Genomic DNA, 25735 nt, shown 5'->3' with positions numbered 1-25735 from the left:
CGGACATTTCCAGCTCTACTTTGTAAACAGTCGTAAATAGAAAGTAGTAATAGTAAGAAGTAAACCATGACTAAGTGCAACTAACTTCAGTTGATAGACTGAAGGTTGCATAACTGATGTATCTACATGACAATTCATTTAGGGCAGGCAAGTTTGCTGCTTAAATGTAGAAAATGAAAACGATTTCCATTGAGCAGCTTTGAATGTCGACAAGGCTATAAGATTTTTAATAAGCCAGAGTTTACTTTGTTTCTGTTGGCTCTTGATTTCGAAAAGGTTTAACTTAATTTCTCAAGGTCCATTTAAAAAAATTGGAAAATCAATAGAATATTACCCTGAAGTTACTATAATTGTTTCCTTGTAAACAATGAAAACAGAAGTTGGTAAAACCTTTTTAATGAGCAAAGGCGCCGGTAGAAGATGAGTGCATACAATTTGAAACCTCCCAACCAGGGACAGCTCCAGGATTTGTTTTCTCTCCTTAGGCTAACGGGGGGCTTGACTGATATATAGGGGGAGCTTAGAAAATCTTAAATAAATATATTTCAGAATATCAAATAAAATGCTGGCGGTTCTTAACAGGGCTGGAGGCCCGCCGAGTGCAGCACCACATCCCTGCCTCCAACCCACACTTTTAAATGATTCATCTACAATTTGGAAGAACAAGTAGTTGTTGCACATGTGCAAGTATGGCATGGGATCTACCTTCAGAGCATAGCATTTAAATTTGAAGAGAATCTGGTATCACATGAATTATCGCCTAACCCTTGATGAACTGCAGGATGACGGGCGAAAAATGCCCATGTGTGTACGGATCGTCGACATATATGCAGCCCAATTGTAGGCACACCAAAATGGATGAATCCCTTGAAAAATAAATGTACTTTTCAACACAACAAGCCTCATTATCTTCTTGGCACGTCAATGCGTAAAGCAGAAAATCTGCTTATGTACAAACCAATAATTTAGGTCAGTCTGCTAAAGATATTCCCTTTTTTTCTTTTTCAAATTGGCTATGATCATGCGTGTCGCTAAAAATATCGAAAATCATCGAATGCAAATAAATGTGCAGTGAGTATAATGACACAATAAAAATAAATGTGTCATTTCCAGAGGGACTTAAATAATACATTAAACTAAACGAATAAAAAATTAACTTCATCTTATATGACTCAAAAGTCAAAAGTAATAACTGAACAATTGGCTCTGCTACTGTTCTTCAGTTCTAATGACCTCATCTGTTATTTTATTCCAGGGAGAGCACGTCAGAACTGATCAAAAATGCTCACTTAAATTAAATTCCAGTCCGTCTGAAGTACTAATTATTTCAATTAGTAGTCGAGCATGTCAAGAAATCAGACAAACTTAGACAATTGTCCGAACACCTTAAGTTCAGTCAACCACTGAGAGGAAGGACATAAATACTGCAGTATTAACTGATGAAGGAATTTGAACCATGTTTACAGTCAGCAGGGTAGCTAGATAAATTGCATGTCGATTTTTGGAGGCAAATTACTTTAATGAACTGATGTCTTTTAAATGACTGAGGCGGCTATTCACATATTTCAAGTTCCAAACAGATTTTAATTTCCAATTCTAAACAATGCTCACAATTGCAAATCATTTGCACAGGACCGATCGGAGAAATAAATTAAAATACTGATATTCCTAATCTTTTAATCATAAAATTGGTTCGTGAAGGACCTTCCTATTTGAGAACCTGTGTATGATAACTTAATCTCTTAAACTTCCATATTGCTTCTCCTGACAAGAGAAATCCTGAAATGAATGAGTCAATATTGTTTAAACGCGCTTTTGAAGTATTTGGAAAACAAGAATTAGATAATTTTCTAGGTATTGAGTAGGTATAGTGCATTGAGCCCATCTGATTTTCTCAAACTATAATTGGTAGGCATGTACACCTAGTGGGACTGCACTTAGGTTTGATATAAGACGAATGCAAATGGAGAAATGAAAAAGACAAGAGCAATGTTCGGACGGCCCTGTTTGACATGACTGGGGCCAGAGAGAGCCTGACCCACTCTCCACGGGAGTTCTATAGCAGTCATGCCAATAATTACTGGCCACTGTGGATGCCACACTTCTCTCTCCCGATGAATGCAATGAGACATGTAATATCCCGTTTAAAACGTGTTGAGTCACTGAATTTTAGTATTTCAACCTTTTGTCTACTTTGAGCATCAGTAAGCTATTTGAATTATTTGCACATTTACAGTAAATGCGGAATGATACTGTCTGTCAACAATTTGGGGTTGCTTCAATATAAACATTCTTTAATTAATTTAAAAAAAAAAAAACTATGTGAGGCTGGTACGGGTGCCTCAAAGCGTGTGCGCAAGTATGAGTATTCGCCCACAGATCTTTGGCAAGCTGACTCGGTCGACAGTAGCGATCGGAAACAGGAGACAAGCACTTGGCTCAAAGTGTCACAAGACAGCATGGTGAGGTCCACACACACGCACACACACTTTTTGTTTTAACCGGCATAGCATAAATAACCTGTTTATCTTTAGCAGAGCAGACAATTTAATTGTTTCAAAGTCTTTCAAAGTCAGCTAAAGAAAAAAAAAGGGCGTCTGTGCCAACGTGTTTGATTATAGCGGCTTGTGGCTGGGGTGGGCACTTGGGGGCATAAATATCTTCCTTTTCTGGACCCTTCTACTTTTCTACTCTGTCACTCTCATTCACACACACGGTGGTACGGCCCACTTCCTTACCAGTCCCATCTCTCACAGTGCAAGCCCGGACTTCCCACTGCAATTACTTATAAAAACTTTTCAGGGCCGCCACACGTGGTCAGGTTTTTAAAGAGCTGCGTCCCCCTCCTTACGTGGTGCGGGGGGTATTGAGTCGTCACAGACCCCCTGAATGATCACCGAAAAATAAGGCGGCGTAGACAATAGCTCGTCTTGATGAATTCAATTCTTTCAGGAGCCTGTACCGTTGTCCAGGCAGCTCCGGGAAAAAACAATCGTTTCTTTGATAGTCTAAGAAACGCGCTCAACTTGGTTGCTCCTATAAACTGCCTCTAACCACTTTCAAATTAGGATCTAGACACCTCTGAGCGGAACTGTGCTTTGTAGAAGTTAGACCTCTCATGCTCTATCCCAGTGCCGAGAGTTAAAATGACCTAAGTAGGAATAAGTTAAAACGAAAAGAATGAAACATCTGGAACTGACCTGATCTGCAGTGGAAGCAGCAATGGTGTTCGATTCAGACATGATGTGATGCTGTGATCCAGTGGTGCTACTCAGCTGGACCCTGTAGGTTCCGTCATTCACACCTTGCCTTTCAGGTCCTCCGCAAATGAGAGGGCAGAAAACACAGTATTTGCTCCCTTTTGCTCTGCCTTGATTAATGCTGAATTACTTTCACCTCATTTCATCGGATGGAGCTCAGCTTCCTCTCCGCCTCTCTCACTCATTCGGCATGGTAGCCCACTCTCTCACCCTATCCGCCCCCCATCCCCCTCCCTCCTTCTGTGATCCCAGTTCTCCCTCCCCTCGCCCTCTTAGTTTTTACTCACCCCACTCTCTCTCTCTCTCTCTCTCTCGTTCGCTCATTGATTTACTTTCTCTTTTTTGACCCCTTTTTTCAGTTGTATTTCACCGTTTCAGGAATATGCACCCGCCCTCCGCTCTGCCACATCCACCTCCTGCTTTTTTCCTTCCTCCGCCCTCCTTGCGCAAAAAAAGACACAGGAAACATCCACAGTCTTTCTCCGCTACTTCCACAATGAATGGCCTGTTGTCACTCCAGCACCTTGGCAGAATACATAAGCAGGAGGGGAGGAAGGATGGAGGAATCGGTGTGGTTTGTGTGTTGTGTTGAACTTGTACACTGATTGGCAGAATAAAGTTGGGTCTAGAGCACATATGGGCTGCAGCCAAGCACTTTTTTTTTTCCTCTCAGCAGATTAAAGTTAAGAAACAAAAAAGTGACGTCAGACGCGTCTGCCCCCCTTCAAGCTCTTTCTCTCTGTTTCTCTTATTTCTTCCACTTGTTTTCAGAGGCAGCTGCTGCAACTCTGAAGACCACCAACAACCTCTCTTTCAGCGGCACTTGACTCTTCCAAATCCTCGTCTGTCTCTACAACCTGACATTGCCAATGCCCCCCCTCCCCACCACCACCACCACCAGACACCCCCGCACACCAAACACAGCCTCCGTCGTACCATACTGAGAGGAGAGCCCTCCTACTTGGTCTGTTTTGTCTCACATATTGTGCTATTTTGTTACCATATGGCTAATGTCAGCTTTCAAACAGAGGAAGGCAAATGCAAAAAAAAAAAGTTGGCAAAATTCATTTGCAATTCCGGTGTGAACAAATGCATGAGCTAGGATGCGAAACAAGAAGATGTCTTCCAAATTATCCAGTGACATAGCCCAAGTGATGTCAAAAGTTAGCAAGTCACTGGCAAATGGTCTTAGGTGTTTAGAAGCACTGGACAATGGCCATTGCAGTTTGAAACCATGGCAGGCTATTCATTTGTGTCCAACTTAAAGCCTCAAAATTACATAATGGGATCATTGACATTGTCCAACGTGCTAGATAAAAAATAAAAAAAATCACAACTACTGAGTCTAGGCAGCTGCACCTAGCGGCCTGACATATTTACCAAACGAGGGTTTGAAATGAATAAATCAAGAAATATTCTTGTAATGAGAAAGTCAAATCTCCATTTTTAAAGTCAGGTCAATAAATACTGGGAGATTATCACAAACCTTTTGGTTTTTTTCATTTTCTAGAAATCTCTTCATCTCACCTATCATCAAGTTGACCTTCTTTTTAATTGTTTTTATTTTATTGCTTTCTAAAAAGCATTGTTTAATTATCCAAAGAAGCATTATATGAAAAATGCCATCGTCAAAACGTGAAAAACAGAAACATGGCCTAAGCTATAATATTTTTCGTGTTATAGTGAGTTAATGTTTAGCCAAGCTTTCGTAAACAAACCAAGAGTTAGTCAAAACGTGAGAAACAAAAACGCGGCCTACGCTATTAGTTATCACATTCCACTAAGTGAATGTTTAGCCAAACTTTCATAAACAAACCCAAAAATCTTACGAAGGATGAAAACGGTGTCGTATTAACTGTACTTATTAACAACAGTTACGTACTTTCTACGAACTGGATGTTCTTTAACACTTGACTGAACACAATAAAAACAAAGATGATGAAAGTACAGGTGACTGTTTTTAAAGGGAGAGTTGAAAGTAGGGTTTAAGAATCAAATGAAAACAATGTATGAATCTGATGATTGTCTTGCAAAAAAAAAAATCCCAAAATACAACTAGTGGAGTACATACTTTCAAAACATTTAGTCACTGTTTATAAAAGGGTAGAACAAAACTACGGAACCATAAATTCACTACACTGGATGATTTGGTGTCATCTATTGAATATATATCTACTTTTCTACTAAAAACTCAAACTTCAATGAGGCCAACTTGTAGCGACACTGATTATATCTTCCTCAATCTGTATATATGTCCCTTAAAGCAATTAGGCTAATATCACTTCACCTCTCATTTGCCAAGCATGCCTGTGATGAGACCGCTATGTATGACAAAGGCCCTTAACTGAACGAAGCATCCGAACGACTGTTCTCCTTTCAAGAGCGGCTCGCATGATAAAATGGGAAGACAGGAGGGCAGAGCAGTCGACAGAATGACACAAGTGAAGGCAGGCTAGCGTTAGAGATGGCTAGAGTCGTAAGGACACAAATTTGCAGGGTTGAGGTTCAGAACAGGACACGCACTGACAGAGCCATTGAGGGGAATGATAGAACTCAAAAGGCTAACAATAGGTCAGCATTGTTGAACGTAACAAAAGGGACACAATATGTTAAAGTGACACTGGAAACTGACTGAAAATCTGCATTTCTTGTTTCGCTTCCAGACAATGAAGGGCAGGGGAGGTATAAGAAATGCCGTTCAATGTTGTGAGGATTTAAAAAGAAGCAAATGAGAACATGCAGACTTTGATTTTGGATTCATGTGGAGGATGCTGGGTTCAACTGACATGGTTGCCCACGTAAAAGAGGCATCAAGGGAAAGATGAGATGAAAAAAGTGAACAGGCAGACATTTCCAACGCTTGGTTTAACCTGAAGTTTCCATGATAATTTTTCTACCCATTCCCCGACCCCCACTGCTTTGGCTGGGAGGGCCCCAGCTGTTGGGTCTGTATAAATAGCGTGAGGCTTCGGCCTCGGACCCCCGGGGAGAGCGGGGCTCATCGGAGGGAAAGCAGGGGAACAAATCAGCCTGGAAAAAGCACACGACACACACATTTTGACAAACATATGGGACCATTGCTAGGAATGAAAGCAAGGTACATGTGACTGAAGTTGGACACACGTGGCTGAAGTCACTGTCGCGCTCGTAATGTGACAAAGGAAGGCAAGGGCAAAAAAGCCATCATATCTGTCTCGCACTCTTCAACTATGGGGGAAAAAATGAATTTGTTTCTCTGTGTAATGATTAAAAGTAGAATATATTAAATATATCCCTCCATCCATCTTCTGAACCGATTATCCTCAAGTGGATTGCAAATCTCCTGGAACCTACCCAGTCTTTGGATGGTACTGGTCACAACCCAATTGCAGGGGTACATCGACAACAACCATTCGTACTCACATGGTTATTGACGTGTTTGAAGTGGTCACTCATACTACCATGCATGTTTTTGGAATGTGGGAGGAAACCAGAGTACCCGGAGGAAAGCCATGCAGACACAGGGAGAACATGCAAACTCTACACAGGAAGGCCGGAGCCAGGATTGAACCCTGCACCTCAGAACTGTGAGGAGGACATGCTAACCAGTGATCCACCATTACTTATACGATTGCTCGATTCATAAAATAAAAGGTGATTAATCAATTAATTTTGACACCTACTTATGAAATATATTAAAGTACATTTCTACTGAAGGAGAGTTTAAAGTGTGTGATGGGCAAAATGATCTTAAGACTTATTGCTGCAGTGCAACAGACAAAGCTAAAACTTGCAATAAATGTCGCAATAGAACTGTGGTGAAACATTCGAAAAGAAAAACAAATATAAATTTCTTGAGGGCTTCAAAGGTCATCGAGATTAGAACAAGCAGGTACCAGGTGAGTGACAAAAAAAAGCAAAACTCCGAAGACCCCCAATGATAACATAAAAATACACATTGGACTTAGTCTACCTTTGCCTGAAAATGGGTTACCAGGGCCCTCTAGAGAGCCTGCCAGCAGCAACATGGGTGCACCTTCCCATGGGCTCGCTACCTGTCAGAGGAGCTAGGGAGTCAGGTGCAGTGGGACCTGGGTTGGTAGCCTTGTTATTTCAATCATGAGCTGCCACTAAGCATGTGGAATGTAACTTTCCTGGCAGAGAAACCGAGCTGATGTGTGCAGTCTAGAGGTTCTGGCAAGTACTTGGGCCCTCCTACATGGCTCTAGAAACAGTCCTCTTGAGAGAGTTATTCTACTACCCGGTGAGTGGTGCCACACAGGTGTGTGGATACATACAAGCTCCCGGCCGGCTGGGTGTCACAACGTTAGGGTTTACCCACGTGAAAGAAAATGTAGCATCCTTTTGCCTTCCGGTAACTTAATGGTTCCTTACTGTTGTCAGTGCCTATGTGCAAACAAACTACCAAACCATTTCTGAATCTTTGATGGGGTTGCTAAAGACCACTCCTTTGTTCTGCTTTAGGGACTTGAATTCTCACATGGACAAAGACAATACAACCTGGAATGGCAAAACTGGTATCGTAAGTGGTTTGAATTTAAGGACCCCAACATCATCTTCACATACGGGTGTGATGTCCTTGGACAAGACATCAATACTTTGAACTGCTCCCTGAGAGCTTAATTAGCCCACTGCTGGAAGGAAATCTTAGATATTTGTTTTCCTTATCTGATTAAAATGCCCAAGGCAGAAAGGAACTGTCTTTACCCTCACAGTTACCTCTGACCCTGACGGCAGCTCGTGTTTGCTTTCCGTCCTTACTGGTCAATCAGGTGGGTGAGATCAGATACACAAATCAGGTTGGACTTTTCAACCCCCAAATGACCGCACAGCACTTTCTCTCTTCATTCACATCTGTTTGTTTCGCCCCAGAGGCAGTCAACACAGTTGTTGAGCACTGCTGTTAACTGAACTGGCTGACAACTCAATATGTCTGTTGCATAATCACAAATTGGAAGGAAGCTATAGCAACTGTCGAATTATACCTGCAGTGAGTGTACACTAAACATATATGCAGTACACTTGCTAAATATACTCTGTATCTTATTTTTATATTGGTATGCAAAAAAACTATGTTTTATATCCTGCGACAGATTGTAGCGATACAGTTTATTAAGTTGTGATTTTAATTCGTCCAACGTAGCTTGTGGAAAAGTCACAAAAATGTGTTGGAATCTGAAAAAGGCTTGTGTGTGTTGTTGTGCACTTGATGTGGGTATTTTATCTGTCCGTGTGCATTGTGACCCCGGGGAGGTTTAAAGCTGTGGGTTTCGCTATTTCTTTTCTTTTTCCTTCCACTTCACAGCCTACAGCACACATTAGCCACGGTGCCCCTGGGATACACTGCATGCCCGTGCACACACATACACTAAACACACACATACATACACACAAAAGTGCACGAGAATTGTGCAATTACAGCCTTATAAAAAAAAATCATCTGGAAAAAGAGGGCAGCCGTGAGTCATTTTAATAAAAATGTGGCCTGTGACCAAATGACTTTGTGTTTAACTCCACTAACCTGCGTATTTAGTCAGGCTCAGGTGTCCTTATTATAAGCAAGGCACATAATTTCGCCTGGAAAACAGCTCACCACTCCACTGTGAGTAGGATTACTTTCTTTACAACTATAGTAAAATCTGGACACCAATGTGTGATGCTCATGGCAATACACTTTTATATTGTGAAAAGATTTTATTATTAATATTAAGCTGCCAGCTGATATTGAGGGTCGCCAGTCAAATCCTTTAAACTCACGCAGCCAACATAGGACAATTTACCGGTAGAGTCTGCAATTAAATGTATTTTGCTATCAAACACAAGTATAAGGAGAAGTATAAGGACATGCAATCAGCCAAGATTTCATATTTAGTTGTTAGCATTTTCATGCCCTTTTTTCCTGGGCGATAAAAAAATGACATCAGGGTCTTTCAAGCCAGGTGTGCTATATCTTTCGTCTATATTTCAGTTCTGCAGAAAACGATCCAAAAAAACTTCCGTTAAATCCTCTTTCTCCCCTACTCACACATCTCTATACATCTAAAGAGGAAAAAAGTAACCAGTGAGTAACAAAAGAAAAAAACGTGACATCTACCCATCCCATAAAGGCTTGTGCCAGTGCACCATCTGCTCATCTGTTCAGTGGAAGTGGTGGCTTCCAGAGCAGTCAAAGACACCAGTGTAGGAAGATTGACGGTGTGCGTCTCCCTTCGAAACAGGAATTAAGTTTGGGCCAAAAGAAAAACGGCAGAACTCTACTAGCCAAGCAGGAAGCGAGTGCCTTGTGTGTTAACAAGATTTACAGTGATGGGTCCATCCACCAACCATTTGTAACAGTATAAATTAATCCAGCCAGGGTGGAATAAGGTACTACCGAGAACAGGACTAACTACTACCAAATAAAAGTAAATTAATCACTAAGTAAATTATTTTTTTATGTAACAAATGCAGTAAATATACAATATGTGAAAAGGCAAATGAGAAAGGGGAAACAGAGAGAAGAGTGGAAAATAAGACAATCAATGCCGTGCCAGTTGGTGACAGGAGGGCAGGCACACACACACACACACACACACACACACACACACACACACACACACACACACACACACACACACACACAACAGTCAGACACGCTGAACTTTGATAAGGCATTTACTTAGGGAAATTCAATGATTAACTTATTTACCCCCAATGCACACACACACAAACAATAAAAAATACTTAAAAGTAAACTTATTTTTCTATGTCTCAATTATCTTCATCTCAACATATCAGTGGATCCTGTACAGATTAGCAGCAAGGAGCACACATTATATTTCTAACCCCTGCCTAATGGCAGGTACTCAACTCTGGTGTAGACAAAAAATTACCTAAATTAGAATTATTAGGACCAAAGCATTGGTACGGAAGGGGCTTTTCTTGTACAGATGCAGTTTCATTACAAAAATATATATTTTTTTATTGATCATCTTTCATTATTTGTTGTACTATTTTATAGCTTTTTGTGATTGAGTTCATAACTGCTGTTTTTAAGTTTATCTTTGCTGAGAGGATTCAGCTCAGTTAATTCTAATCATTTGTGTTTATGAACTGATTTAATTACAGTTATCACCTGTGGAAATGTGTTAGTGGAAATTACTCTCACATCGATTTCTAGAAGGTTACTGGATTCTCAGCACTTTATAACTATGCCAGAGATTGTGGTTCAATCGTCCGCTCCCACTCTCAAAAGGCTCCGAAAGCAGAAACCTTATCTTCGGGTCTCCAAGTACTTCTTAATATTTACAACTGAGAGAGAGCGAAGCAAGCAGGAGAGAATGATAACATTCTCATGTGAAGTTAAAAAAAAGTGTGTATGTCTTTGAGGTAGTGGAGACAGAAATGATGGAATGGAATAAACAAAATGCCATTCTGTAAAGTAGCTGCTTCAGACGAATGAGAATGTCAGAAGAGTCTTGAGGTGTGGGTTTGTAGTTATCTTTTTGTTAAGATGCACTGGAGGACTAAACGGGAAAGAATCGAGAAGCAAGCAGTAACTCAAGTGCCAAATCTATATTTAAAGAGTCACAGATGCACTGGCCTTTCACTAACACCTGACCAAATTTCTGATCAGAAGCAAAAATAAAAAAACATTCTCTAAATCTGATTTCTTTAAATGGAATGAATGAATTATTATGAGGTGTACTTTTCAATTATCCTAGAACTTCTCAACCACTGGGGAAAAAAAAACCACGCACCTTTTAAAATGATGGGATTTGCTGGGTGCTTTTTAAAGTGTGAATGAATATGATTACTGAACTTACCAGGATCCCAGCAACCTGCTTGTCTTCCATCCTTCAGGACCTTGTGGCCAAAGATCCCTGCCTCTCTGATGCTCCCGCCCTCACTCGGGTGGACTTGTCTGCCCCTCACTATCAAGAGTTTGGAGTTTTTTCTGAGGTGGCGTTCGTTCGAGTGTCTTCACCCTGTAGCGTCACTCTCTCAGTCGATGTCCCTCCACTGGCTCTTCAAGTGTTGTTTGGGAATGTCGCTGGAGTGGCGTCGCCGCTTTGTGTTAATTCTGCCCTAATCCAGAAACTTTTCTATGCTGTGAAAAGAGCATGTGACAGGCAGAGAGGGAAAGGGTGAGTTGAGACGCGAGGGTTGGGGGGGCAGATGGTGGAGTGGTTGAAAAGACTGAGCCAACACTTTCCAAACACATGACCCAAGTTCATTTTTGGGACTACAAATTGAAAAAGTTGTACACTTGACCAAATGGTATGAACACTGTTCTGTAAGAAAGAATGCAGTCAACGAATTTACAAACATGTAAATGGATTTGCATTTCGTAGCAAAGCAGCTGCAATAACAAAGTGGCCTTTTGTGCGATGAGATTAACTGTTGGGGGAAACGTTTGGACTTGCCGCCGACTGCTGCTGTATATAAAATGAATTAGAATGGAACGCAACATCCCCCACGACTAACCAGCAATAAGGATTTAAAATGACACTGACAATGAGTATCGTCATTTAGTGGGTCCTTTTATTCTCTTTGACATGTCTGGAATAATCTAATTAACTTCTTAAAGGGATCAAATGATCAGGACACATAATCAATCAATCAATCAATCAATCAATCATCGTCTGTCTGTCTGTCTGTGTGTATATATATATATATATATATATATATATATATATATATATATATATATATATATATATATAGATGTGTATATATGTGTATACATATATATGTATATATGTGTATACATAAATAGAGAGAGAGAGAGAGAGAATTTTAGAATTTTTTTTAACAGACTAAATGATAAAAACCTTTAACATGGTACTAACAGTATCTGGGCAAAAGGGTAACAATGTACAGCCACCATTCTGTCTTGCAAAATGTAAATCAAGCAAAATATAATACACCAGAGCTAACCCAATTTACATGCCACACTACACAGTGATAAAAAGAAAAAAAAGTAAAAAGACTAAATCTTACCATCCAATGTTGTAATATTTGAAGAAGGAAGATAATGACAGAAAATAACTTGAGCATCAGCAACTGACTGGTGTGTAGTCTGACACAGAACAAGCCAAAAGTGGTGGCTCCATGCAACTGCTCGACTCCACTAATATGTATGTACACAAAGCATGTGTGTCCAGTGGACGCAAGTCTATTGGACAATCCCAGGAGGAGTGGCAGTAAGAGATTACACTAAATTTCCACGGAGACATGATGTTTGTTACGTCTGAGAGATTCTTGTTGACAAAGATTAACAGAGCGTATTTTTTTCCAAATTATGATATTTTACTTCTGCCAAAATACAAATGAAATGGTTAACCATTGTGGATGGCTTACTACTGTTAATTAGTACTTCATTTTTTGGTAAATAATGAAGTTAAGCAGGATACACACATGGTGACTGACATTGAGACGTGAACTTTTAATTCCCCCCCACAATTATGAACATTGAATAGATCTTCTCCATTGCATAATAAAAGTGTTCCCTTTGTTGTCGATGTTCATTACTTCACTCATTCAAGTCTCACGGGTGACTGCGCAGCACTCTTCATAAAGTGTCGCATTAGCAAAGTGTTTTGGGCTGTCGGCAACATTTAAGAAAAAAAAAAATAGCCATACATAGAAAACTCAGACATGACTTTGACTTACTGACTTTGATTTGCTGCCATGATTTTTCTCTCTTACTTTCACTCCAGTGAGTCCGTTTGCACCTGTCCTACATTGTATTTTAAGAGAGTCACCATCATTGTCGGCAGTGCTCATTCCCACAACGGCGCAAATGTCGGTTACTAACTGTGTGCGTCCACGAAAGTAAACTCCACCCTTGCGCAGTTATTTCGTGCTTTGTGATGGGGATCAAAGTAGAGTCTTGATTATGAGTTAGCATTGCAGTTTCAGTCAGAACTTGTAAATAATTGTAAACAATCGTGCAAACATGCCTTTATCTTGTCTGATCTCTTCTTCTGTCCTCCTCATTCTTCTCTTTTTAGCACCATTGAGATAAGTCCACTTTTGGAACATAAGTTCGTCTGATTTGATTGAACTTGAGCCAGCGTCTGAAAGCAGAGAGACACCGTTGTCATTGTCAAATTATAGTGTGATCATGAAATCAGGGTTATCTTGACTTAATACATAAAACGATAAAAACATATACAAGTTGCTACACGAAATAAAATATATCAAATAACTATAACATAAATAGTTAGCCACCACACGGCCCCAAGCACCAACGTCAACTTCCAGGCGTGTGGCGGCGTGGAGTTCCATCCCCGGAGGTGGCACTTCCAGCCACGGAGGTGGAAGAGAGCTCCATAGAATAGGACCGCGCGTGCGTAAAAGCCATGTCCGGGCCCCATCCACCGTCCCCGGTCAGCCACCCGGGCAAGCACCAGCCCCCGACTTCCATCCACGGAGGTGAAAGAAAGCTCCGTAGAGTAGGCCCGGGCGTGCGTAAAAGCCATAATAGTTTTTCAAACCTTCTGTGTCACTCCAAATCATTAAATCCTTCAAACTCTTCGTCCTCCGTGTCACTTACATACAAAGCCGATAATGATGCCTGTTCTACGTGGGGCCCTTCCTCCTCTTCGTCATCCAGTGATCAAATGTTTGTCCGTTACATAAACAACCACTGCGCCGCGCTGTTGACGTCACTTGAAATTCAAATTACAGTAATCCCTTGCTACATCGCCGTTTGTTTATCGCGGTTTCACTTTTTTTTTGGGGGGGAAAATTTAGGAAAAAATTCACATATAAGTTACTCCTCAGTATAAATCGCCCCCCGCACCCAAACTATGAAAAAAACCACGACTTATAGTCCAAAAAATACGGTATGTTTCAAGTTTTTTTTTTTTTTTTAAATACCCATGTTTGTAAAACAATGACCTTTACTTTGACCATAATTTACCAATAAATTACCTTTAGTGAACCATGACTGACAGCACTAATCCATTCTGCAGCTCATGACAAAGTACTTGGTTGTGTTGTTATCGAGGGGCCACAAATGCAAACACCTTAACCATGAATGTCATACAAAGAGAGTAGTTTTCCAAAGAGGAGTCGTTCTGAACTTTGGACTTTTTTTTCCTTTGAGTCGTTTACTCAGCAATTGCTTTTAATAATACGGTTACAATGCACTTGTTCATATTTTGTCAGCCAATGGCCTTTCGACATGTATGCCGGTGCCTCAGTCCTTTCTGAAATGAACAAGTAGGCAACCTTCTGAGTGGATAATGATATAATGGGGGTGGGGACTGTATCTGGATAGGGTTGGGCTTATCTATTACCATCCATACATGTGCAACTTTTGTTGACATACCCTACTTTGACCACCCAGTTCAGCAACCTCATTGAAACACTTGTGTTTTTAATAATGGCATCGCAAACATCTATGTTTTGTTGACCAACATTCCTGAAAAAAAAATCACTATTTGTTTTTAATAATAGCATTGCAAAAGTCAATGTTTAATTTGAAGGCAACTGTCATTCCCGAGAAGTTCAACTAATATTTATTATCGATATGACGCGTTTGTTGTCAAACATTCAGGTAGGTCCCATTCCTCAAGTATCAATTTTGTACACGAATGAAATACATTCACTCAGTCAACCTTTCCACAAAATATAAAAGGGCCATACAATATGACAATATGATCACCACGTTTTAATCCATTGTAACAATTTGGATCACCATGTGAGTTTCTCAGCATATATATAAATATATATATATATATACACACACATATGAGTGTAAAGTCAAAAACTGTTATCTTACGGTTATGATGGTTCCTCCACAAATTGATATTTTACAGTTATAATGGTTCCTCCACATCTTATGTCCGTATGTATATCTGCCCAATTTGTTAAAAGTTGCATCATCTTGACTACCCTTCCCATTCTCGACCACAGTCGGGTCAACGACTCTCAGGGCCCTCCCTTTACAACTCTGTTATCCACTGAAGAGGCAGCTCCATGTTTAGCGCACGCTTATTACACGCACTGCACCCACTTGCGCACGCGCACGGACGGACGTTGTCAGGGACGCAACTGTCGGATTTGCAGAAGTCTGCTGATTCCCATGCCAAAAAGATTTGCTAATATTAAAATAATCTAATTGCATTTTAGGTGCAAGCAAAACTAAATTAAATATATATTACAGCGTCGAATAGCTCACTTTATTGTGCGGCGCTACACGTGTTCGGTGGAAGAATGACTGCAGGCATTATTCATTCTTTTGTTAACATGCAATGGGATGTGTTTTGTGTGCAAACGGCTTTTGTGATTCATTTCTCGGCGGCAGCGAGCAATCGCGTTCAGTCTTTATAAATTAGAATGTATGGCATATCTTGCAGATACATATTGCGTCAACCAAATCTTGCAGACAGGTGTGGTAGCCTGGGGCTGATGTGCGTACATGGAAACGTCGCTGCACTGACACAATAGTGATATATATGGATTGTGCGACGGGTGATGGATGCAGAACATACAATGACATGACTCTGCGAGGCTTTGGCATGCAGATTTGGGATTTTACCTTTTTGGAGCGATCGGGTTACAGAATGTTTGTGTGTGTGGCGATGCTGGCGCGCAGATGGTCAGAAGGTGGGGTGAGAGGACTGGGGAATGAGGTGAAGGCTCTGACCAAACGTATAGTGGTGTTCAAATGTAGGACTACATTACAGTCATGTCAAAAAATCACGGTTTGACTCCTCAAATCTGTGTGTGTGTATATATATATATATGGCTACAAAATGTAAGTTAATAGCTACAATATGTAGAAAATACTATGGGATAAGTGCAAACCTAGTTCCACAAAAGTTGGGACGCTGCGTAAAACTTAAATAAACACAAAATGCTGAAAATTGTACCTCTAACCTTTTATATTTGCTGTTGTATCTGTTTAACAACTTAATTACCCAGATCCAAAAATTCATATTTTAGGTTTTCAGTCAATCAATCAATTCTATTTCGAGCTTAAAAACAGGAAAAGATATCAGTAAAATATAAAAGGAAAAAAAGAAAACAGGACAATAACAAAATGTCCCAAGCAAGTCTTAAATAACTTAAACAACTAAAATTAGGACAGCTCAAAAAGGTGTATATATATATATATATATATATATATATATATATATATATATATATACACATATATACACATATATACACATATATACACATATATACACATATATACACATATATACATGCTTCTCTTGTCGCTGTGAACGGTAGAAAAGTAATCGTGCAGATCACCACTAGGTGTCACTGTTACATTTGGAACGTCGGAAACCGGACCCGGAAATGCCTTTAAGAGCACCGAGTTTAAAAAAGAAACCAAGCAAGTATTTTCTTCCTCGCTGAGTGCAACAACAGAATATTTGTTATTGGACATTTCAGATACGTTTGAAGTTCCGCAGGACCGAAACGGACCGCTTCTTTTTGTTGGCAAATCGCCTTGAATTCAGGTAAAACTACTGCTCTACTGAAGAAAGCGTCACTAAGAACTGACGTGTTGGCTTCATTGTCGCCTTAGTTCGCCTCGTTACACTCTTGAACCGAATCGAGTACATGCATTATAGCGCTAATAAGCTCTGCAGGATGTTGAAAAAAATGTGCAATATGCAATTTTGGTGCATATAGCTTTATCAAATAATTGTGATATTTGACATGTACCTACTAAATTGCATCTTTATCGTCAAATTAAATGCATTTCTCATGCAGACAAATATGACTATTCTCATCGACTTACATTATTTAGTATTATTAATGCCCCACTCCTGATTGGACGGTAATGCACATTTAAAGTTGTATCTTTTAGATAGTTAGATTGAAGCATAGAAATCGAAAACGGTACCCAACCAACATGCATTTTCATGACCTTGTGAAGCTGCTTTAGTCCTTTATATAATGATTTGTCCCACAAACCTTAAAGGAATATTTCTCTGCATTTTGCTGTTAGGATGAAAAGTGGAGCCTCCTTCCTCTCGCCTCCTCCCTCTCCATCAGTGGCTCCTCTCCCACTCCCCTCCTCCTCTGCACTGAAAGTCTGTCCCGAACTTGACCTGTCTGTCATGAGCAGCCCGACTCACATGCACCCGAAGCAACAGAAGAACAAACAGAGAAAGAAAAAAACAAAGGTGAATTGTAATAGCCACTAACAGAATGATTTAATGCATGTGACTGATTCACATTGATTAAAAACACTGTGACGTATGTTTGCAACTAATGACATAACCGTTGCCCTTCACAGGCGTTTTTGAAAGAGCCAGTGGTCGTGAAGGTAATATCAGAGCCACAGATCCAACCCCTCAGTGATGCACCGCCTCGACAGCCAACCAGCAATAGTGATCATCTGCACGGAAAACAAAATCCAAGGAGTGAGTGACTTTCGTGTTTTAGCTATTTCAATCATACTCGTTCTTCTGTGGCAAACCCAACTGACTCCACGACCCAGAATGCACCTGGACGCTGACAGTTTGGTCGTACTCACACTAAGCCAATGCAAGTCGCCCCTGTTAACATGGTTGCCACATTGATGCATATTTTTGGCTGTTCCGGTCTACTTTAAAAACTGTTCATGCAAAAATAAAATGACTCGAAAGGTGTAAAAAATTTTGAGAACCACTGACCAAGTGTGAGTATTCATGCGTAAACATGGGAAGGGACAAGACTTTTCTGAAATTTCTAGTTAAGACCACTTGTTGACCACATAGCTGGAACGCTGAACCAGAAGACAGAGCTGACGGCTGCAATATCCTATGACCATCCCGACGTTCTTGAGGAGGTGGAGCTCAACACCACCTTGGCTCTAAAGGCAAAGCTCTTGGAATTGCAGGTATTGTAATTCCTGTGAGCAATGGGGGGGGGGGGGGGTTATCATAGTAGCATTTATTGATCATCTTTCATTTGTTCCCAGGGAGCAGAGTTTAACACCCAGAAAGCTGTTCAGGAGACATTACAGGAGGTGGAGCAAACAAAAAAACAGATCAACAGCAAAGCGACACAAGGTAACCTGTTTTAAGTCCCTGCAAAGTGAGTTTGACACAATGCGAAGAAGTCACTTTTTTCATGAATGTACTCCCCCCCCCCACACAGGAACCAACGTTTCTCGGTCTCAGACCCTTTTCACCTCATTGGTCAGCGTGGATGTGCCTGAGAGTCAGCTGATAAGCCAAGCCGTTAAGGACAAGCTGGTTTTGGCTCCAGCACCCCGAAGTCTTGACACCAAAGTAACAGAAGGCCCCTCACCCCTCATCTTTTTGACACCTGACTTGTTCAGACAGAGGCCCTTCCCCGTGGAGGAGGAGCCAGTCATTACAAACCATATGCCAGCACCTTATCCCTCCTCCTCGACGTTTGACCTTTTTAGACGAAGGAGTCGCTGGGAAGCCGCACCATAGTACAGCTTCTCTTTAAAATGTTCACAAATTTGTTTTCTGAAGTTAGTGAACAAGAATGTTTCTTGACTTTAAAATGTTTGCAAAAATGTTTAAAAATGCAACAAAAAAAAAGTGTTTAATAAACAATAAAGTGTTTAAAACTAGAATAAAAGTCTTGTGTGGATATATTTTGACTATATATATAAAAAACTCTTTTACTTGATGCCCTACCCATTTTTCAAAGACCCTTTATCTGGACTTTGAAGTAAACTGCTCATTATTTAAACATGTGTTGCGAGCACATCCGTTTGTTACTCGACTTGTCAGTTGTTATTAAAGGTTGTTTCAAACTATTCTTGTGGTCCGTTTTAGTGTGCTACATTTGCGTTCTACTTAGACAAGGATACCTGCAGTAAACTTGAGTATCTAGTATTCTGCCAACGTTTCATCACAGCCATTAATTAGTCATTACATTTGAAAACAGGTTTACTTTTCACTCCTTACTTTGACAATAGAGGCTTGTTTTTCCACCTCCGCTGATGAAATGACATAAAAGAGTGGGTATCACAGCAAGTGTATGAATAAAAGTGAAAGTGTTTCTCGTCTTAAATGGGTAAATGCAACTGATAGTAAACATTCATCTTAATCAATACTTTTGTGCTTAGCCGCATCCTTTTTTAAATAACTTTTACTTAACAGGAGTTCAATCTGTAATTTCCAAATCTATTTTCACACCTGTAAATGCACTTCTACATCCTTTAAAACTGTTGGGTCAATTAAAATTATTTTGTACAAGACAACCAATAATTTGGGTCAAATTGTCCCAAGTTAGCGGGTCTTTTTTTTGTATTATTCAAATTGTGTTGTTTTTGGCTCAGAGGTTTTAAGAGTGCAGTTTAGTATAAACTGCCAGTGACAACTAACCACTCGTGTTCCTGCCTTTATAGCACTGACCACTAGAGGGCAGTCTTGGAAAAGTAGTGAACGTGGTAGAATATTGTAGGTAGGCTATCAAATTAACAATTATTACGTAAAATAATACATTGTGGGTATTGCATATAAGGGCAATAGCGTGGAAATTATATTTCTTGAAGTAGGTTTTATTTTAGAGCCCTGAAGCATACAAAATTCCTTCTTGGCGAGTCAGATAGTTTATCATAGAGCAATTGAATCCATTTCTTCATTTTAAAAAACCTATATATAATTTCATTAAAAAAATAGATGACCCTGCAGTCTTAAGTGATTCCACATCGCATGCCATCTGAAACCTAAATCACACATTCACAATGGAATTAGGCTTGATTTACAATAACTTTCGAGGTAAAAAAAAAAAAAAGTGTATAGCAAAATGTAAAACTCGAGCAGTATCAAAGAAAGGACTGTAAACATTAAAAAATTAAAAAAATGCAAAAAAGTACACAAAGGTGCAGCATTCTGGGTCCTGCCCAATGTGCAGTTGTCTTTTGGAAGTCTTTTTAAGGCACTCACATATTAACAGTCAATAACTTATTTCCAAACCACGCTGAAGTGGTCATAACTTAACTGAGTATATGCGCGGATGCGCACAAAGGCTTACAAGAGAGAAGAGGCCATCAAGGTCTACATGTGCCTTTTCATGTGGAGCGCCAGGTGGTCGGAGCGTGAGAAGGCCCTCTCGCAGAGGTGACATTGGAACGGCCTGTGTCCAGTGTGCTTGCGAAAGTGGCGCGTCAACTCATCTGACCTCGCAAACTTCCATCCGCAGCCTTCCCAGTTGCAGTGGTATGGTTTCTCACCTGAGGGCGAGAAGAACGTGTTAATTTATACGATTGGGTATTTCGATGACAAAAGTGACTTTTTACAAAAAAATGTGGTGCTTACCCGTATGAGTCCTCATGTGCGCTTTGAGGTGCGAGCTCTTTGTGTACGTTTTCCCACATCCCGGGAATTCGCAATTGTGCGTGGCAGCGCGCTTTCGAGCCCACGATCTGCGTCCTCTCTTCTGCTTGAGTCCGACCGCTTCGTCTGGCCCGTAGAAGTCCATCAGCGACGGTGAGGACGGTGGAGTGAGCAAGACGCCTTGCGCAGAAGCTGCATGCTGCCTTTGATGGTGATGGATGTGCGCGGTCTCTGCGTGCATGCTATACTGCCCTTGGAAGCGCGTGGACATGTGTTGTGCGTAATTGTAACTGTTCGCGTAGTTGTTTGGAAGGTGATGAGTAGTGAAGCCGAGCTGCACTAAATGACAGTCTGTGCGCCCCAGCGTTTCTTGCTGCATGACGTGTGGACCGAAACCAGTACCTGGAGTCTGATTCTGCTGATGCATGAAAGCAGCATGCCCCATATAGTCCCCACCGGCCAACATACACGATTGCGCACTGGGCTCTATTTTAATTTTGTATCCAAGCGATGATGGCTGGTAGTGATGCGTAACCGGGTTGAGCGCGCCCAGCTCCGTGTACTCTCTGCTATCTCTCGCCGCGTCTGCGCACCCAGGCGACCTCTCCCGCGGATAGTTGTCGTCAGGGGCAAGAAGTTCCGCCATGAGGCTACGCAAGGAGTTGGGTTCGGTGAAGCGGACCGCGCCGTTGTAGTTGTGGAGCTGCTGTGGGGATGGCCGATCAACGCACTCCGAGCTACCGCTGCAGCTCTCCGGGGAGTCGGGTAGCGCGTAGGCGCACGGCTGAGGCGTGTCCGCAATGCCATCGACACTGTCTCCCACAACATCCGAACTGAGAGTGTTCGATAAGATGAACTCGAGGTCCAAGAATTTGCTCAGGTCGTCGTCGTCTTTGGAGGACAAAGCCGGAGGTTTGAACATGCTGAACTCCACTTGGATGTCTGGTGCACTCCCTCTTCCACGTTCATCTTGACATCGCTGTGGAGTCGAACAAGATGACGAATTGTTAGGAATCAATACCCTATCATCCAAATCTTTCTTTAAGTCTGCTGGCTCGTAGAGAAAGTCTAACAAGTTTTGAAAAGTTTGGATCACATTACTCACGTTGGGAAAAGGACCCGTCGACTGGAAACACGATGCAGCGGTGCTGGGCATCGCTATGTCGGTCAAAGCCATGCAAACCACTCAAATCGGACGAAACAAAAGTAAAACAACAAATTAGCAGTGTAAAAACCAACAGAGACTTCCCTGCCCATGGAGCGCTTGTTCATGGATGCCGCACGAGCAGTGGAAGCGTCTTATATATACCTTGGCGCATACTGGGGGGCGTGGCAACCCATCCATTCCATCAACGCATAATACAACAACACGTACTCATCGGTGCTATGCAGGCAGGTAAGGCACCAGACTTATTTTGGTCCTTCCTGGTGGACGTAATATACTGTAATGCAAGAAACATGGTCCTAGGCGCATCATTCAAATCATCAGTCTTTTTTTTTTATTTTTTGCAGGAATAAACTCAAATATTTTTTTTTCCTGTTGGACACATTAAGACACACACTTAAACTGTCTTTATATGTCGTGTTTAAAAATGCAATATCGTTTAAATGCTCAAACTTCAAATGATTGAAATGTTACCATCCCCCTAACCATCATTTATCTCCCCTGGTTTCGCGCTAATCTTTTGGAACACACTTTCAGGCTGCGTCATTAATTTGTCCTGAATTGATCCGTAAATATGCAATGTGTGAAGGGCCCATCGAAACGAGCCATTATTCTGGCTGTCAAACAAAGGACTACATGTTTCTTGAATGATCTTACCCCCGCCTCCAACTGCCCCGTGAGGCCCCGCAGTCGTTGCTATGATAATGTTATCATAATGGCCTACAGGTGCTTGACCTCGGGAAGCATACAAAAAAAAGTTAAAAAAAAAAAAAAAAGTGACTGAAAACATTGGTTGAATTGTTTTTTAATTTTTACCATTAAAAAATATCATCTTTTAAAATGAAACTAGAAGAATACACAAAAAGAACCTCACCACGCATAATTAATCATTTAAAAATATATATTTTAAATTTTCTTTAAATGTCTTTTCTATTGGTAATTTTTTTTACGCACAAAAGCTACATTAAAAATCATATCATACATGTCCAATGGTTGATGGTATAATCTGTGCCCCATCCAGAGGAAAACATTCTAAATCATGTCTCATCAATGGCAAATTTATGTTAGTTAGGAAGAATACAACTGGCGAAAACAGACAGAAACACTGAGATAAAGAACCACCTCAGGCTCAGGTTTCTCCCTTTGTGACTCTTAAAAGGGAGGAAGCCGTCCAGCTTGAGTGTTTTCTAAACACAATTACTGAAGATTACAGTCAGACAGAGCCGAGGCATGCCATCTTATAGATACACTAAATTGCCTCAGAGTTTACAACTTTACACAGAATAAATAAAGACGGGTTAGGTTAAGAGTTTGTTTTTTTTACTTAACTTTTATGCCCCCCCCCCCCAAAAAAATGAAGCTAAAATTTAGATAAATGATTCTCCAGCCATGTTAATTGTAAAACAAACAAAATAAACTTTCATCTTATTGTCTTTCATCTCAGCATTCCCCTTCTGAACTTTTATCGAAGTTTAACTTGTACAAGAAGTTGCAGTGTGGCTCTTTGTATGTGTGCCAACATGTTCTGGAAATGGACGACTCAACTGCTATTTTCACATTTGAAAGCATTTTATTCATACATGTAATTGTTTGTGGACGTGTGTATTGTTGTGCAAACGGAGGCTTTTGTTTGGAATGAGCAGTGAAGTGCACATGTGCTAATAACAATTCCGCTTCAAATACCCCAATTTGCATGGAATGAACGAAACAGCAATAGTTTTTTCCTTATGGAACAAAATTCGCTTCAGTGATTCTGACTCTTCCTTAAAAAGGTCCAATTTCACCCAGTTTGACTGAAAAATTGAATAAATGGCTTGCAAACATTGGCTTTACTTAATTCAATATGGATATAATTTGTACACATTTGCTTGATATCAGGATTTGCAGCACATTTGTAGCGTGACACGAACCCGTATGCTAATCAAACCACTTGATATATCAAACAAAAGATTACCGCCCCACCTCAGTGTTTAGTTAGCAGCGGCGTTAAAAGGTTATCTCGTGCCAATAAGCAGACGGCTCAAGGTGGCTAAATGGTTTAAAAGTGTTCAGCACTAATGAAGACATCAGCAGTTAGCCTAATGAGATCAGATGGCCTCATACTAAGGAGCACGTTGCATATTGGTGGAATTAATTAGTCTATGATGAGGATCGTATTTATTGTAGTACACATATACTGATAACTACTTCATGTTTTGTCAGGTAACACAAAGCTGACGGTCAGCATTTTCCAGGTTCAAGATGATGTCACCAGATAATCTATGTACATGTGGAAAAATACAATCACGCAGAATTCTACTCTGAACGCTAAAAAACACTTTGTAAATGCTATTAAAACACCAATTAGTAATAATTTATGATTAAATGCCCACTTATAGTTGTACAGTTTTATATGAGAATAACATTTCTCATATTTCTCACCATCGATTCACTAACATTTGACTATTTCATTATAATTTTGGTGGACCAGCCAATTTTTTTTTTCTTTTTTTATAGTATTTTGCCAAAAGTGTTGCAATTAACAGTTAAAATGCAGGTTTATTTTACTTGGAAATTAAAATAGAAAATAATAAACATCTTTGTCTTCCTCCTTTTAAGGACAGATTTTTTTTTTTTAACCAAATGTATCAAAAATTTTAACTGCCCCATAAATTCCTTACTAAAGTAATTTGAATGAACCCTTTCAATAACATGACTGACCTTCCCGTAGAAAATGTATTTTTGTGAACCGCACATCAACTTCATCTTAGTTTACATCACTGCTGTAAAATAATACAAGAGATCATCTTGAATCGCCATTGTATCGCCATCATAGTCTTAATCCCCAGGCGAACCTAGTTCCTGCTTAGCCGGATGATTTGTGACGCTGATATTACAGCAATTGTTACTTTAATCTTAACTTAGTTTGTTACATTACATGGAGATACTTACTAAAATTACCGGGAGAGGTTTAATATGTTCCTTGGAGTCCTGATCCAGGGGTTGATTAATGCTCAGCTCAAACACAATACAGTATCTGCTCCAAAACAATAAAAAAATAACACTGCAGTGCTTCCTCTTCTTTTCGACACACAGTAATAATATCGTATAACTGTGTTGCAAAACTGTATATAATAAAATCCAGATTCATTCAGGTTCAGGAACATATTTTTCCATCTTCATTAGGATCATATAAGATGATAAACAACCCATAGTGCTTGAATAGTAAAAAGAACATCTACGGTCATTCATATAAAATGCTATTCAATATTATTCAACCTGATCTTGCATTTTTATCCAAAGCAGAATAGAAACCGGTCTAGTTTTTTGACTCAGTTTCAGCTTTTTTTTTTTTTCCCTCTGTGTGAGCCTCGAGCAGACACCAAGGATGTGACCGCTGCCTTTTACCAGCTCGTATTGTATACCTCCAGGGCTATTTACTAGTTCCGCCTGTTATATGTGTGCTTTCCATTACAGTGTATTCATGTTTATCCCAAGAAAAAGGTGCATCAAAAGTTCATGTCAATGCAAAATGTGGGAAAATCTTGAACAACACAAATTTATTAAAAAGAAAAACTGGACTATTTAGAATTGCTGCTGTGTAAATACACAAACTTTTTTCACCACAAAACCTTTTTCACACACTATGAGAAATATCCAAATACACATATCAATCTTAGATTGGCAGCAAAACACATATCCACGACCAAATATTTGATGTTTGTCGTGGATATAAATTTTGCGAGTACAAATTTCTAGACAAAAAATAAACAAAAGAAAAACATCACATTAAAAACTGATGACACTAGAGAAAGACACCACTTTTGGTAATTTTTTTGTGCCATCAATAAAAACAAATGGGTTGCAGGATGAATAAAATTAGTTCACGATAGGTTTCTTCTTAAAGGGGAGGAAGCATGTGCTAAAACAGGGAAAAGGTATTGGGTTGCTTTGGAGCCATAATGTGTGATGTTTTCAGAAACAATCTCTCTACTTGTGTGATTATGTGTGTATGTGCGTGTGCATAGGTGTGTGTTTGAGATCACAGCGTCTCATCTATCTTAGCTGACGTA

General features: G+C 40.2%; 4 protein-coding genes across 8 annotated transcripts in view; 1 reads left to right on the top strand and 3 right to left on the bottom strand.

The window, feature by feature from the left end:
• Positions 1 to 17205, bottom strand: part of slc6a9 (solute carrier family 6 member 9) — a 34017-nt gene extending 16812 nt beyond the window's left edge. The window contains exons 1-3 of one of the 5 annotated variants that reach the window (XM_088397405.1): positions 17187 to 17205; positions 13205 to 13321; positions 11066 to 11349 (exon numbers count right to left, since the gene is read on the bottom strand). In XM_088397405.1, the coding sequence (XP_088253531.1) occupies positions 11066 to 11095 (30 nt within the window). In that variant the 5' untranslated portion in view covers positions 11096 to 11349; positions 13205 to 13321; positions 17187 to 17205. Of the gene's footprint in view, positions 1 to 3200; positions 3439 to 11065; positions 11350 to 12242; positions 12891 to 12914; positions 13149 to 13204; positions 13322 to 15033; positions 15197 to 17186 lie in introns of those variants that run through there. The other 4 variants (XM_088397404.1, XM_088397407.1, XM_088397406.1 and 1 more) reach the window with 4 other exon arrangements.
• lrrc24 (leucine rich repeat containing 24) overlaps positions 1 to 25735 on the bottom strand; it is a 63554-nt gene that overhangs the window by 34960 nt on the left and 2859 nt on the right. The gene's annotated exons all lie outside the window — the stretch shown is intronic.
• On the top strand, positions 16559 to 18812 carry ppp1r35 (protein phosphatase 1, regulatory subunit 35). The gene is made up of 6 exons (XM_088397420.1): positions 16559 to 16726; positions 17221 to 17398; positions 17512 to 17638; positions 17975 to 18096; positions 18178 to 18268; positions 18357 to 18812. The coding sequence occupies exons 2-6, from the start codon at positions 17222 to 17224 to the stop codon at positions 18659 to 18661; spliced, it is 822 nt and encodes a 273-aa protein (XP_088253546.1). The 5' UTR covers positions 16559 to 16726; position 17221; the 3' UTR covers positions 18662 to 18812.
• Positions 19720 to 21808, bottom strand: klf17 (Kruppel like factor 17). Its single transcript, XM_088397419.1, has 3 exons — positions 21624 to 21808; positions 20501 to 21497; positions 19720 to 20415 (listed from the first exon to the last, which is right to left on the bottom strand). The coding sequence occupies exons 1-3, from the start codon at positions 21693 to 21695 to the stop codon at positions 20240 to 20242; spliced, it is 1245 nt and encodes a 414-aa protein (XP_088253545.1). The 5' UTR covers positions 21696 to 21808; the 3' UTR covers positions 19720 to 20239.

The sequence above is a fragment of the Syngnathus floridae genome, chromosome 14, assembly GCF_059516105.1.
Source record: "Syngnathus floridae isolate MCC-2025c chromosome 14, RoL_Sflo_1.0, whole genome shotgun sequence".
Classification (NCBI taxonomy): Eukaryota; Metazoa; Chordata; class Actinopteri; order Syngnathiformes; family Syngnathidae; genus Syngnathus; species Syngnathus floridae.
Note: the sequence above shows the minus strand (reverse complement) of the source record. Positions and strands in the feature narration are given on the sequence as shown.

Bases quoted from the DNA above. Each gene is read 5' to 3' on its own strand.
- ppp1r35 (XM_088397420.1), top strand. From the start codon at position 17,222: ATGAAAAGTGGAGCCTCCTTCCTCTCGCCTCCTCCCTCTCCATCAGTG. The intron at 17,399-17,511 runs GTGAATTGTAAT...TGCCCTTCACAG, and splicing joins AGAGAAAGAAAAAAACAAAG to GCGTTTTTGAAAGAGCCAGT. The intron at 17,639-17,974 runs GTGAGTGACTTT...TTGACCACATAG, and splicing joins CGGAAAACAAAATCCAAGGA to CTGGAACGCTGAACCAGAAG.
- klf17 (XM_088397419.1), bottom strand. From the start codon at position 21,695: ATGGCTTTGACCGACATAGCGATGCCCAGCACCGCTGCATCGTGTTTC. The intron at 21,498-21,623 runs GTGAGTAATGTG...TCGACTCCACAG, and splicing joins CGACGGGTCCTTTTCCCAAC to CGATGTCAAGATGAACGTGG. The intron at 20,416-20,500 runs GTAAGCACCACA...TCTCGCCCTCAG, and splicing joins GCACATGAGGACTCATACGG to GTGAGAAACCATACCACTGC.